We start from the raw sequence: 13,921 nt of genomic DNA, 5'->3' as shown, positions 1-13,921 counted from the left end.
TTAGTTGGAATTCTGGCTGTGTCCAGAGAACCTGATGTGGAGATACCTAAAAGTGTTGAAAACTGATCTAATCAGATTGAGGGGTCTGTAATAAGTAAAAGCTTGGTGACTGACACATACGCTCTTCAAGAGGAAATGCATGCGCATTTCCACCTGAAAGGAGGTTTTGAGTATCTTTTAGTAGTGAGGAACGCGTTCCAGTTCGCTCTTTCATAGTAAAATCCGTTCTTTTTTTGGCGACAAATCACATGCTTGTTGGAAAACACAGAAAACACAGTTATCAAGGAGTTATTGATTATTCTATTATGATAAGTATTTCAAATTCTGATCTCCGTTACTTGTATAACATATTTTTGTAGTTCTTAGAAAATATTTCACCTCTTCCATATGCAAATATTCTAAAATGCAGATTTTCAAAATATGTAAGCAGAAAGGAAAGGTCTAATGAAATCACATTTTACCTCTGACACAAAGAAATCAAACCACTTTAAAATCATGCCTTTTTCCCCCATATACCTGCTGGGGATGTTGCACAACATAGTCATAGAAACACAACGTGGAGATAGTGAGTTGGACCAAAGTGTTTGTTTTCCCCAAATTTGGCCAACAGCAGGTACAGGGGTCCTCCTGCACCACCAGGGACCAGCTCAGGACCTTCTGGAGCTGGTGTCTCTGGTGCAACCACCATGGGTCTTACGGTTGTGATCGCAGGGTTACCTGAGCCTCACAGGCAAGTGGAATTTCCCCAAACACAGCAACAGGTCCTGGAGTCATCGGTACTGGAAATACCTGGTACGATGCTTGGCCACAATGGTTTCAGCCCAACTTGAAGAGAACTTTAGTCTCTCTTCACAGATGGTTTCTTTGTTGATCTTCTCGGTCACAGAGGTTTCAAAGAGTCTGAGTAACAAAAGTATTTACTTTAGAGAAACCACTGTGCTTTAGTAACAATATTTGAATGCTTAAGTTTGTTCCCTCTAAAGGTTAAATCCCCAAATTACAATTCGGTTTATAAAGGACAGGTGAACAAGAGAGACCACAGACTATAAAAGATTAAACAAATCAGGAAAAATGAGGAGGTGTGCAGTGTCACCATCCCGTGCGAATTAGGAATACAGTACTTACACTGCACGTACGTTCCAAGTATGCATTTATGTGTTAAGCTCACAAAACTGTGTATCCATATCTATATGACTGTCTTGGTACAATTTAAGAGCGTATTTTTTATAACTTCTGTAAAGGCGTGACATTGTTTTATTTGCATTCTGTAGCAATTTTCTAAGTTTACTCCCCGGTTTGTGGACACCAGAATATAGAGTTGCTCTTGTGCAAACCTGCCGCCTTTAATTTTGTGCCTTTTACAAACGTGATCCAAGCATTGTGTACATTGTGTAATATTACATGCAGTGGCACGGATTTTATTGTATACTGGAGCACAAAGGAGGGGGAAGCAGACTGTGGAAATCCATACATTGCTGTGTAGAAATACATAAGTTACTGTATGTGCTATGGAGGAAGCAAGAGAGACTGTGCCAAGTTCTCCATCAGGAAGCCTCACGGAATGGATCGCCTCTCACATCATTCATCATTTTAAATTCCAAATCAAATAGATATCTAATTTTTGCCAATGAAGAAGTAGAGAGTGAACGACCGTCCCAAAGGTCAGGGGTTGAGGTTGAAAGGTGGGATGCAAGAATATGCAAGAGGTGAAAATGGGGATGTGTCGGCTGACAGTTCTGGTTTGGGGTGAAAATAGGCAGGCATGCCCATGTATGGGGACAATGTATATGTGTTCAAACGCTCCTGTAGCACCTTGTACAGCCATGGGCTTCAGGGAAAGGAAAGGAAAGGAAAGGAAAGGAAAGGAAAGGAAAGGAAAGGAAAGGAAAGGAAAGGAAAGGAAAGGAAAGGAAAGGAAAGGAAAGGGGAAAGGGGAAAGGGGAAAGGGGAAAGGGGAAAGGAAAGGGGAAAGGGGAAAGGGGAAAGGGGAAAGGGGAAAGGGGAAAGGGGAAAGGAAAGGGGAAAGGGGAAAGGAAAGGGGAAAGGAAAGAGGAAAGGGGAAAGGAAAGGGGAAAGGGGAAAGGAAAGGGGAAAGGGGAAAGGAAAGGGGAAAGGGGAAAGGGGAAAGGAAAGGGGAAAGGAAAGGAAAGGGGAAAGGAAAGGGGAAAGGAAAGGAAAGGGGAAAGGAAAGGAAAGGGAAGGGAAGGGAAGGCGAAAGGAAAGGGAAGGGAAGGGGAAAGGAAAGGGAAGGGAAGGGGAAAGGAAAGGGGAAAGAAAGGAAAGGAAAGGAAAGGGGAAAGAAAGGAAAGGAAAGGGGAAAGAAAGGAAAGGAAAGGGGAAAGAAAGGAAAGGAAAGGGGAAAGAAAGGAAAGGAAAGGGGAAAGAAAGGAAAGGAAAGGGGAAAGAAAGGAAAAAGAAAAGAGGAGCAACAAAAACCCTTAAAAACCAAAAAGAAACAACACTGGAAACAAATGGTCTTCAGAAATTCTGCTCTTCAAAAACACCCCAAAAGGTTCCGCTTCATGCTGGAGTCACAAGCAGTGGTTCTGAAAATTGTGTTTTCTGCAGAGCTTTCTTAAAATTTCTCTAAAAGTATTTGTATAATCAAATGTTAACCTATATTGTAAGATGAGTTGTGCTGTGCTGTTGGGATTTCCCGGTACTTTGTATATTGTCTGTTCTTTATATCGTGCATAATTTCATTTTTGTTTCCATTTAAAAGACGTTGGGTATTAAATGTAATAACGCTTCTGTTTGAAGAGCAGCTAGAACGGTGTTTCCGTACGAGAAGAGAGGAACGCGGCACCTTCGTTTCCTCGAGAACGCCGCCTTTGGGCTTGGAAAATTAAATCAGAACCCAAGGGGAGTGCAACAGTAGCAGCAGCAATGTCTGCAAAGGCAAGAAGCCAGCCTGAAGCTGCGTGCATCCCAAAACAGAGGATGTGTATTTCATTAAGTAATTTGATTATTATACAAATCACCTAAAGAGGAACAAGGTTTTGAGAGCGACAGTCTGAGGGTTTGTGTGAGCAGCAGTTGCTGTCCATGGGGGTTCCTATGGGACAAGGGTTGTTGGCAACAGGACTTGCCATCGGTTAAAGCAGCTTGTTCCAACGCAGCTTTTATAGTTCTGCCGATAACAATAGGTGTGATTTATCAATGGCCTGGAAATCCCTTTTGTATGTATCATTTAGTGTTGTCATGGCTTATTGTAAATGAAGGCAGATTATATTCTTAATTCCAGTATATCCGTTAGAGTTGCTTCCAATACGTTGTTATAAACAATATGATGCTACTGATTCCTTTTTGTCACTTAAGTCCCTTGTTACCCAGACACATCAGCTCTTCATAAAAATATTTTGCATTGAATTTTCTTCGTTATCTCATGGCAGGTATTACAACCCTTCGCAAAGTTTGTTCCTTGTGTACACATATATATATATCTCATGGATATGGATAATGTACAATTCGGCATTCATGACAACTCTGACATGTAGTAAAATTTCCATGGTAAAGGATCAAGATGTTCATGTTATTGCTCTTTAATTCTGTTCAGCTTGAAAAATATCAGTTTCTTGTTTAGTGTTTGTGTTTTGCCAAAGTCTGGAAATATTTGAAGTATTTGCTATCTTATATGAACATTAAGTATGGTTTGAAGGTAAAAGTGCTGCCATCTGCGGCATAATTGAATCTATTTAATGAAACTAGAATTCCTGCCTCTCCATCTGCAGATTTTAATCAATAGTGACTCTTGTCCTCTAAGTTCCTGAAACGCCAGTAATTCCCCAGTTTCATTATCGGATGCGTAAGTTCAAGATGTGTGAAATTTGGTCTAAACATTTATTATATCAGGCCTTATTTCACGAGGTTTTGACAACTTGCTCACTCATTAACTTCACGTTGTCACGTCTGAAATGCGGTTTCATTGGGAAGATAAATGATTTAGTAATCGAAAGGCTGCATTTAGAGGGAATTTGCATTTAAATTTGTTTCTTGGGTTGTATATAGGCCCGCTTAATAAATTTGTATTTATTGAATTAATTTTCCTTGTATCAGAATACAAGCTGTGCTTTTTAATGAAATATTATCAGGTTCTTGTTCAGTTATGCAAAGATTAAAAAATAAGCCAAGCAAAATGTAGCAATAATGACCAAGAAAAAGGAGTCTGTCCATTAGTTTTCTTTAAATCGATGTGTTTCAATACCCTTTCTTGTTTTTACAAGCAGAAATGACTGAGCCAAATCAAAATAACATGCAGAGTTAAGTGGACTAATGTGTTGAGAATGCAAATGATGAGATCATATGGATGATGTAATTAGTTTTCGTTCACATTTGTATTGTTTATCCGAGTACCAACGGGTACCTACCCAGTGGTGCCGGTGATTATACACAGTGGTTTATCTACAGGTTGTTTAAAAGATGCTAATTCTGCTTGGTTTCAGGAGCATGTCAAGTTCCAGTTAAAGCATTTTCAGTCCCAGCTCAGCAGCCCTGTTGAGCACGTGCTCAAGTTCATTCCCGACTCGGCAAGTCGCTAAAGAACATCCTTAAGTAAGAAAACTTCAAAAGACATTTCTCTGGAGCAATAAATGAGCTGGCTAAGGCGAGCTCTAGCTAAGACGCAGATTCATAACTCAGAAATAAAGCTGCTCATCCTGTTTAAGGCCTTGAGCGTTTTAACTTAAGCGCGGACCGTGGCTTTTCGGAGACGGGAATGAACTTGGCCGTGGCAGCAGCAGCGTCGCTGAAATGGGGCCTTAAATGTTTTACCCCAAAATCTGAGGTGATACCAAACGCTTTTGTGTTGACGGCATCTGTAAAAATCACATCACGTACTGGGCAACTTGGTGTTTTAATGCATTCCAGGCGTAAAATACATTTGTAAAGTGTGAGTACAAAACACGAGATTTCAACAGCAGTGCTAATAATATAAAGACAAGGCTTAAAAAATAGTATTTTCCTTCTTAGTTTTGTTTTCTTAAGTGTCGTGGGTTTGGGTTTTTGTTTTTTTATTGCTAGTGGTGTGGATGTGTAGAGAAATTCTATACATATATGAGGGGGTGTATATGGCCATACATTAATTTATTCTTTGCTGGGAAGGTCTTATGGATGCAGCAAAACTTAGGCTCCATAATAATGCATGTCTAGCAGTAAAGTAAAAGCGGTGTTTAATAATTGCAGGTCTGGGTAATGTGGTTTGGTGTTCATACCTTCACTCAGGTGGAGCCGGAGAAGCTGAAGACACTAACAGAAGGTCTGGAAGCTTACAGCCGAGCCAGGAAAAGGAACAGAAAGTAAGGAAAACTCATTTATTTACCGGTGAAACAGATTAATTAAATTCCTTTCCTGCTCAAGACTTTCATTTTGGAGAGTGAGCAGGCCCACCAGACTGAAGAGTTCATTTTCTGAATTCCTCCTGTTGCTTATGATAATCATCTGTGATCTTTGATATCTGCATTTTTATTGCATCTTCTGATATTTACAGTAGCCTTTATGAAATGTCAGCCTGCTTGTTTGAGCTTTCAAGTGTAGGATTTCCAATTTACAGAAGAAAAAAAGTTATTCTATCGAAACTGTTGTGACCGAAGCAGCTTTTCTCTCTTCACTGTCCCTCTGGCAGCTCCTGCAGCAGGTTTATTCAGATAAATTCCCTTTATTTCCCGTTACCGAGAGCATTTTGGAATCTGTGGGGTCTGGCTGTATTTAACCAGAGCTTTGTGCCAGACACTATGAACTGCTTGGTTTTATCTTGCCTTTTAGCTTTTATTTACAAATATACAAGGATACAGAGGCTGTGAAACAGTATTAGGACGTGAAGCGTCAGCACAGACAGAAAGAGGAAAGTGTTGACTTTCGGAGAAGAACGTCCTGGGCAGCTGTGAAAGGATAGAAAAGCAAAAATGGTTTGGATTTGTGCTGGGTTGCTGTTGCTTATTTACTGTTGCGGTGAAAATGTATCACTTTGTGGGAGAATTTAAAGTCAGCTGCAGTACTTCAGCACAATAAGCACAGGCTTAAAGGAATTAAATAATTATTTGTGTTCAGCTCCTTTTAAGGCGTAAGCTTTTCTGTTATTTATATGGCACGCGGCGCTTAAGAGAAATATCTTTTTATGCCAACGAGACAATGTCGGTGTCAAAATATCTTGCTGGCATTTCAGGGCACGCAGGGAGAACTGAAAAGGGCTTTTGGCACCTCCCCGGTTATTTGCCTGTGTCCCTGAAGTGAAATACAGGACTAAAGCGAGGTGACACCAGGAGCAAGTGTAAAGAGGTGTTCAAAAACAGTGCCATTTAAGAAAAATTGCCATGCTCTGATTTGCATTTGTGCATTTAGCAGACTGCAAGGGTGGTCTGCAGACCCGCTGAACACAGCCGCCTTTTTTGTGCCATTTCTGCTTCTGCCCCATCTCCTGCCCATAAGGAAACATGAGGAAACAAACACCCCAGATGGGTTTTTTCTCCACATTTCAACTTGTGCTTATTTCATGGTTCAAATCTTTTGGTATTTCTTCCTGGACTCTTCCTCCTTTTCCTGTGTACTGTTGTTAAATTCATCAAAAAAGTTATTTCCATCTCTATCTTCTTTTGGTATGTGTCTCTGTAGCATCTTGTTACACACAGGTCCAGATTTTTTAAAACATTTAACGTTAGATCTAATCGCTACATGTCTAATACTCCTATTTCCTACCTGTCAGTACTCAGCACGTACACATATCACGTACTGGCATCGAGATGAACGCTTTTGTAGTGAAGACGACATGGGTAAAGGAAGCCGGGAGAGATTGATGTTGAGACAGAGTAGATGAGCATCACACAGGTCCAGAGTCTTTAGCAGAGCAGGGTGATCGTCCAGGTCCTCAAAATGACATTCAGATACCGTAACCCCAGAAATTATCCTTTGTGTTCCTACAGTTTGTCTCTCAGCCCTCGTATGTTGCCCAATTTTGGCACCAGATGTTACAGGACTAGTGCAGTAATCTCCTTCACTGCACAGTCTTGACTCAATCTCCTATAATATATGTTAAACATAAAATTATTAAAACTAAATCAAAGCTGAAAAATAATGTGCAAAGCTAAAACCAGTATTATAATAGGGAGGTAATCAAGTTGCACCCTAAATCCAGTATTTGTGAATTGTAAATCTTAACCTAACTTTAAGTTTTTTAAATGGTTTGTTACTTAGTTTCTCAGGTTTCTAAACAAGACAACAGAGAACAAAAAAGTCATTGTAGCACATGTGGTCAGCACAGTCACGAGTTAAGTTACCTGTGTCACACAGAGCTTTGTGACTTCCCCGGCAGTGAGGTCCAACGCGTTGTGTGTAGCTGTGATGAGGTGTTCGCTGGGGAAACCTCCGAGCCATGGGGTGAATCCGTAACCTGGGGTTTATTCTGGGCCTTGTAGGAACCAACCGCTGAGCCATCCCAGCCTCGCTGGGTTCCGTCTCGTCTCAGCCGCTCCGTTCTTCTCCAAGCCGGCTCTTCTTGCTTCCAGCAGGTCACGGTGTGGCCGTTTCCTCACCTGTCTGGTCGTGGTCTCTACAAGACCATCTGCTGGTGACCTGCTCTTCCCTTAGCAGAGCCTTGTCTGCTCTAATCTTTGTTCTCTCCAGGCTTTGTAGTTACCTGTATTCCTCTGTCCACAAGTGTTCTCCTGTCCCAGCACCTTCTGTGGGTCACACCCAGCACAGTGTCTCCTTCTGCTGTGGTTTCTGGTTCCTCTGCGTGGTATTTCCCACACCTGCCTTCTCTTTTGTCAGGGATGTGCCATTTACCATCCCTGCCATCCCCACCTCTACCATCCATTCTGAGTTCTTTCAAAATGACATTTGGGCGGTGGCTTCCTAGAGTTGAAGAGCTCCATCTCTGACGTCCTTCCTCTTGGACATGAGCAGTGTTCAGAGTTGACCAGGACTCCAGTAAGGGAAGAACATCTCTGCCACCACCTTTCCAACCCCCAGCCCCAATCATTCTCCATCCTGACCCAGTCCAAGTGTCTCTGTTCTCTCCTGGTGGGACTCCAGTAGCAGCTTGTCCCGTCCCGTTCGGGTCGAGCAGGGTGGGTGCGCTCAGACGTCCCCGTTAGCTCTGCGGGAGCTGCCCAGAGCAGCAAGGTGACAGCTGGGCTATGTCCGCTGGGAGAGGGAGCTTCAGCTCAACACGTGCTCAGACTTCACTGAAATGAGCCAATTTGGTAAAATTTGAATAGGCCCGAGTAGGGAAGAGTAGGATTAAGAGAACCCTTCTGACAAAAGGTTACTTGTTATCCTCCCCGAGGGAAGGAACTGAAATCCTTCTCCAGAGCTCTTGGCCAGGAGAGGTTTTCTAAGAGATAATAAGCTGCTTTTTAATGAGAGGAACAAACTGGTGCTAGAATCCTCTAGATGCAATTTGACAAAAAATTGGGATGTACACAGGTTGCTTTGGATCACTAAAGACCTGATGTTCCTCTGATGTCAAATTCTCAGATTTTTAGGTGCAGTGTTTTGTCTGCAGTAAACGGGCATTTCAGTGATGGGCACTTCGGAAACTTTGACTTGCTCAGGGCCGATCATCATCTTCACAGTAAAGTGAACAAAGCAGCCATGTCTTGAGACTGCAATTCAAATGGTTATTTGTATTTTAAATCCTTTCAAATGGCTGGTTTGACTGGTAGCAATAATTTCATAGGTACCATGGGAGTGGGTTGCTGATAGAGCACAATGTTGATTTAATAACTTTGCATCACATATAGGTGACTTGACATCTGAAATCTGCTTCTAAATGACATGCAGGTCAGTGATCTTATCAGTTATTAATATAGCTGCGTTGTAAATAGTCGTATTACCTTTCTAGGAAGTTATGCTGCCACTAAACAATATTTGTTCGTTATTTACGATATCCAAGGCTGCCTTCACTTGCCCAAGTTGCATTGCTTAAACTTGGGTTTGCAAGCCGTGTAGCTCAAGCATTTCAGAGACCTCGCTGGACGTCAGGCTTTGTATGAGAACCTTTATTTCAGTTTATCTCGTCATTTCTCCAGTCAATTTAAACTACAACAGGATATATAGTTTAAAATTGCAGAAATCTCTTTACCATTCAAAGCCTTAATTAAACTTGTGCAGCTCCATCATGGCTGCAGTCCCGTGGTCAGTCAGGCTTTTCAATTTTTGAATATTTTTGTGCAATCCACGCCCTGGTTTAGCACAGCTGCCCAATGCAAAATGCTCTTAGGGAACATGTCACCAGAATAACGAACACCAGACCCTCTGATCTGCTGGCTCTGATCTCCCGGCTGTGCCGATGGTGGGCGAATCATCCTGCTGGACTCTGGACAGAAGGAGCGTAGAGCTGGCTGGGTAGCAGCTCTGCTGCTTCCTTTTGCCAGCGCTTTTAGTTGCTATGAATCTTTAAGTCCCGAGGAAGAATGTCCCAGCTGATGTGATGATCTTTCTGGATTAAAAGGGAAGATTCTTTTTAGAAAGTGTTTCCTTCTGTGCGGGACAGTCCCAGTGGCCCAGCGGCCTCGCTGTTCTCTGACCTGTCTCTGCTGTTGTTGTCCTTCCTTTTTCTCCTCTTCTTCCTCCCCTCGCTGCTTTGTTTTCTCCTGAGGGTGTGTATATATCTATATCGATATCGATATAGAGAGAGAGATATATATATATATACACGCTCAGAGTAATGCCTCTCATCTCCAGGACGATCTCTTGCTCATCCCATATTCAGCCATTTCTCTTCACATTCATTGCTCTTATAAATGTACCTGTTCAGCTGCAGTCAGGAATGAACCAACCTGTCTAAATATATATATATATATTACATATATATATATATATATATATGATTTTAAGCACAGATCCTCAACAAACTGTCAGTAAACAATAGTAACACATGCTCAGGTACTCTTTGCCCGCTGGAAGATCTGCGATGTGAATACAGAGAAGTGTGAGCTGGTGTGCAAGTGGGAAATCTCCTTAAAGAAACACACCTTAAATCAAAAATGTCCCTGTAAAACCAGATGTGCGCGGAGCTGCTCCATGACCTGGGGCAGTTTTTGTTTGGAAGAAGAAAGTCGTCTCCGTACCTTGACCATTGCCCTCGATGTGCTGTCATTCCATGGAAAACTGGCAATATTTTTGAGGACTAATATGACTTATTTTCCTCTGGCTATTTCAGGTTAGAAGGGATATTTAACTTTGTGCTTTGGGTAAGAGGAAAACTTTGCTGCTCGTGCCTGGATATTTTTATTTGTGCTGTAACAACCTGGGAGGCTCTACAGCTACTTGAATATATCCAATGTGTTTATTATGAATTTTTTAAAGGTTTCTTCGGCTACTAAGAATGAACTGACGGCATTACTTTTTTCTTCTAGAAGTGGAAAGCTAAATAACCATTTAGAAGCTGCTATACACGAGGCCATGAGCGAACTAGACAAAATGTCTGGGAATGTAAGTCTCTTTTCATGTTAGCGATAATCTGCTTTTTCTGTGCGTCAGTTGAAGACGGGGAGGGGTGCTGGTTTGCGGTGCTTTCTAACATAAATGTTGTTTATGTTTTCTTAAGGAATGTGAAATTTTTGCTCTTTCTCCTGCATTAAAAAACTTTTGCAAATATTCTGAAAAATGGGAAGAGATGTAGAATTTCAGTTCTATTGCCACTTATATTATATTTTACAAAGGTAGATTTCTGGACATACTGTCACTCATGCAGCCTGATAATATTGAGATCAGTTCCAGTCCTGCCCATATTCCAAGGGTTCTCTCTGACCAGTGCCACAAAATCAGGCTCATTAGTGTTTCAGTTTGAGTGGCGTGATAGTGAAACCGCATTTAAAAGCATAATTCTTTCCAATGTAAAACTCTTTGAGTAAAGCTTTCCTTAGCTGAAATGAAAGATACTGTCACTAAGGTAAGATTATTTTAAATATCAAGTCTAACAGTGCTCTTTCTGAAATATTGACACTCTGTGTTGTCTCAGTATCTTTCTAATATAAAATTTGGTTTATGTAATATGTTCATTTTCATATAGATCTATAATTCAATTGGAGCACATTTAGAAATGAAAAAAAGTCTATCACAGCATGTCTAACCTCTCATAGTAGGAGTTATTCAAATTATTGATTATAAAACACTTGAATATATGAGAAAGTCTTTTTCGTGGTATTTGACGCTCAGTACTGAAGATGCTCATACATGGGCTTGTTTAGAAGTGGTAAAACTTTGAGCAAACTACTGGAGTTACATAAAAGGAAACGTACCCAGAACTGCAGCCTTAGAGGTGGTTTCAGAGCGACCAAGAAATATTGAACAATTATTCAGTAGCTTTAATGGCTGCCGTAAGTCATAACAAGATCAAGTCTTTTGTTTAAACTTGGGAATTGTACAAAAGGAGATTGAGTTGTGGTTTAAAACGTGTTTTCCTTCTGTCTTGGGAAGGAAAAGTGCAGCAGGATCTGCCTGCAGGTCTGTCCCAAATAAACACGGGGAATGTGTTGGGCACACACAGCTCCCGTGTGCGCTCCACCAGCGCTCTCCTTGGACTGGACCTTTCTTTCACCTATAAATCCAGTAACACTAAAAGCTGTGTGCAATGTGCGTTTTAACTGCGATATAAAGGGGCTCAGGGGAACCTGCTGTGATTGGATTTGCTGATCTGGTTGTTCTGTGGTGCACCAGCCTGCGTATCATTGCACAGCCTCGATTTATCTTTTCATTATCTGGTCACAAAACTGGTGATCAGGGTTTATTTCCATAAAGATTATGATTCTTAGAAACAATCATAGGGAATAATTGGTTCTCTTTTTAGTCGCTTGCACTTTTTTTAACCACTCCTGTTCAAACATCAGTTACGTTTTAAATGAAAAGCACGTGCAAAACAGATAATTAAAGCATTACTGGTAAGAGCAGGTGAACATGTAATAAATGCAGCGGTCTGAAGGAATTCGGGCCGGTCGCAAGGAGGGAGTTTTGCCGGATTTGGGGTTGTGCCCGGTGCCCGCTGCAGTCTGGGAGCTGCAGTCTCCTTCCCGGCACCGCGGCCGTTCCGCCGGCAGATGGGGGTGACATTCCACCCGGCGCCTCCTCGCCTGCGCTCCTGCCGAGCCGCCCGTCACCAAAAGCTGCTCCAAGCTCAAGTTAATCCAGCGTTTAGCTCGGAATTGAACATTTCCTTTCAATAGTTAGGTGAAGACAGAGTTTGTTCCCTGCGCAAACACAGCTCGTTCCTGAATAATGCTGCCGCAAACCGCCTCTGACTGCTCCGGTTTCCACTCGTGAGCACTGTTTTCTCGCCACCTACTTTATCGCTCTCGTCACAATGATGTATGAAGTTTTCTCTCTAATAATTTGACATAATTGCAGTTTTGTTGCCGATTATGCGGTTTCACAACTCCTGTAGCCCCAGGGCAGCAGAGGTTTGAGATGCACCGACCGCAGCATCAACCTTTTCCTCCCCGGTGCCTTAAAGTTCTCAAAGTTCCTTTTAATTCACATTTCCATGAGATAATAAGAACGGTTTTATAACAGCACCTAGAGCAATCCTGTAACTCATGTATTACTGGCTGGTTACTTTGACCAATACTCTTTGCTAACTGTTAAATATACTTATTTTTAGGTCCACCAAATCCCCCAGGGAGACAGACAAGTGAAGCCTCCAAAACCCAAGAGGAGGAAGATCTCTAGATAACATTGAATGTCCTTGTTACTGGTCCAGTCCTTATCAAACTGAACGTGCACATAAGTCTGTGTGTAGGTATTGATATAGACGTGGTTATATCAATATTTATATGAAGACAGATAGACACCATCCCAGGGTGCTACGCGCATTAGTGGTACAATATTTTTGATGATTAGGAGGGATAGCGGTTGCTGGATAAGCCAATCAGAAATCTTGAATGGTTGCAGTAACGATGTCAGATGATTACTGAATTTTTTTTTTCTATAATACTAAAATTGTGATTATAAGAAATAGTCCAAATGTTTCTGAGAAATTTTCATTGTGTATATAGATAATACAGAATTTCATGGTGATATCTGAAATGTAAATATTGTACAATATTGTCATGTACAAGCGTACCTAATGCACACTTTATCTTTTATTGTACAAAAAATAGTGTACAAAATTCTTTGGTTTCTATTGAGTACACATACAAGAGACTACCAGTGTAAAGTGATAAATAAAAATACAGCCTAAATGCTTTTATATGATAATGTAAAAGATGCTGTTTTTGTATTTAACAGCAGAGAGAAGGCATGATTATGTAATACCATAATTATGGCATCCACTTCACGCCCCCGAGTGTCCACGGACAGGGTGTGTTGGGAATGACCCTCGCAGATTCCTAACGGGGTGTGGGATCGCGGCTCTTAATTCAGAATTCAAAGGCTGCAAGTGCCGGTTGCGTTTTTATTTACTTAACTTTTCAAGTAGAATGCTGTAGATTTTATTAAAAAGAAGAAGAAAACAAACAAACAAAAAAAAAGTAGATGGACTATTTTAGCCAGCCATTTCTGTAGGTAAATTTCATAGCCACCTGATAAATTAAACACTTTCTATCCCCCATAACGTTTACCCCTCAAGCCCCCTAGGTTTATTAGCTTAAATTATCTAAGGTTGTTAAGCAGCGTGTTGACTTTGAAGGGGGCAGAGGCCCTGCTCCCCTAGTGTGATCAGCACTGATTGCGGTTTGGGTCGGCTGACGGCATTCCAGTGTCCAGCTCACAGTATCGAGACAAATAATCAAGGGTGGCTTACAAAACTATTAGCAGCAGTAATTTTTATCAGTATTATGTAACATATCAGATTTATTTTATTTAAAAAGAATTATTTATACCATTAACAGATTCTTATATATATTAATGTGGCTGAAATGTGCAGGTTAAATCTATTAACCAAATTATTTATGTTATATGAAGTGAGAAATGTGATACATATGTAGAAAAA

At 41.2% G+C, this 13,921-nt stretch overlaps 1 protein-coding gene across 8 annotated transcripts in view; it reads left to right on the top strand.

Moving 5' to 3' along the window:
• The window catches only part of MBD5 (methyl-CpG binding domain protein 5), a 125,053-nt gene extending 111,838 nt beyond the window's left edge, over positions 1–13,215 (top strand). For 6 of the 8 annotated variants that reach the window (XM_071810679.1, XM_065840591.2, XM_065840589.2 and 3 more), the window contains 3 exons: positions 5,182–5,294; positions 10,353–10,428; positions 12,593–13,215. In XM_071810679.1, the coding sequence (XP_071666780.1) occupies positions 5,182–5,294; positions 10,353–10,428; positions 12,593–12,664 (261 nt within the window). In that variant the 3' untranslated portion in view covers positions 12,665–13,215. The remainder of the gene's footprint in view (positions 1–5,181; positions 5,295–10,352; positions 10,429–12,592) is intronic. The other 2 variants (XM_071810681.1, XM_065840592.2) reach the window with 1 other exon arrangement.
• The last annotated feature ends 706 nt before the right edge of the window (positions 13,216–13,921 follow it).

The sequence above is a fragment of the Patagioenas fasciata genome, chromosome 7 (assembly GCF_037038585.1).
Source record: "Patagioenas fasciata isolate bPatFas1 chromosome 7, bPatFas1.hap1, whole genome shotgun sequence".
In the NCBI taxonomy this organism is placed as follows: Eukaryota; Metazoa; Chordata; class Aves; order Columbiformes; family Columbidae; genus Patagioenas; species Patagioenas fasciata.
This window is presented reverse-complemented; position numbering and strand designations above follow the sequence as displayed.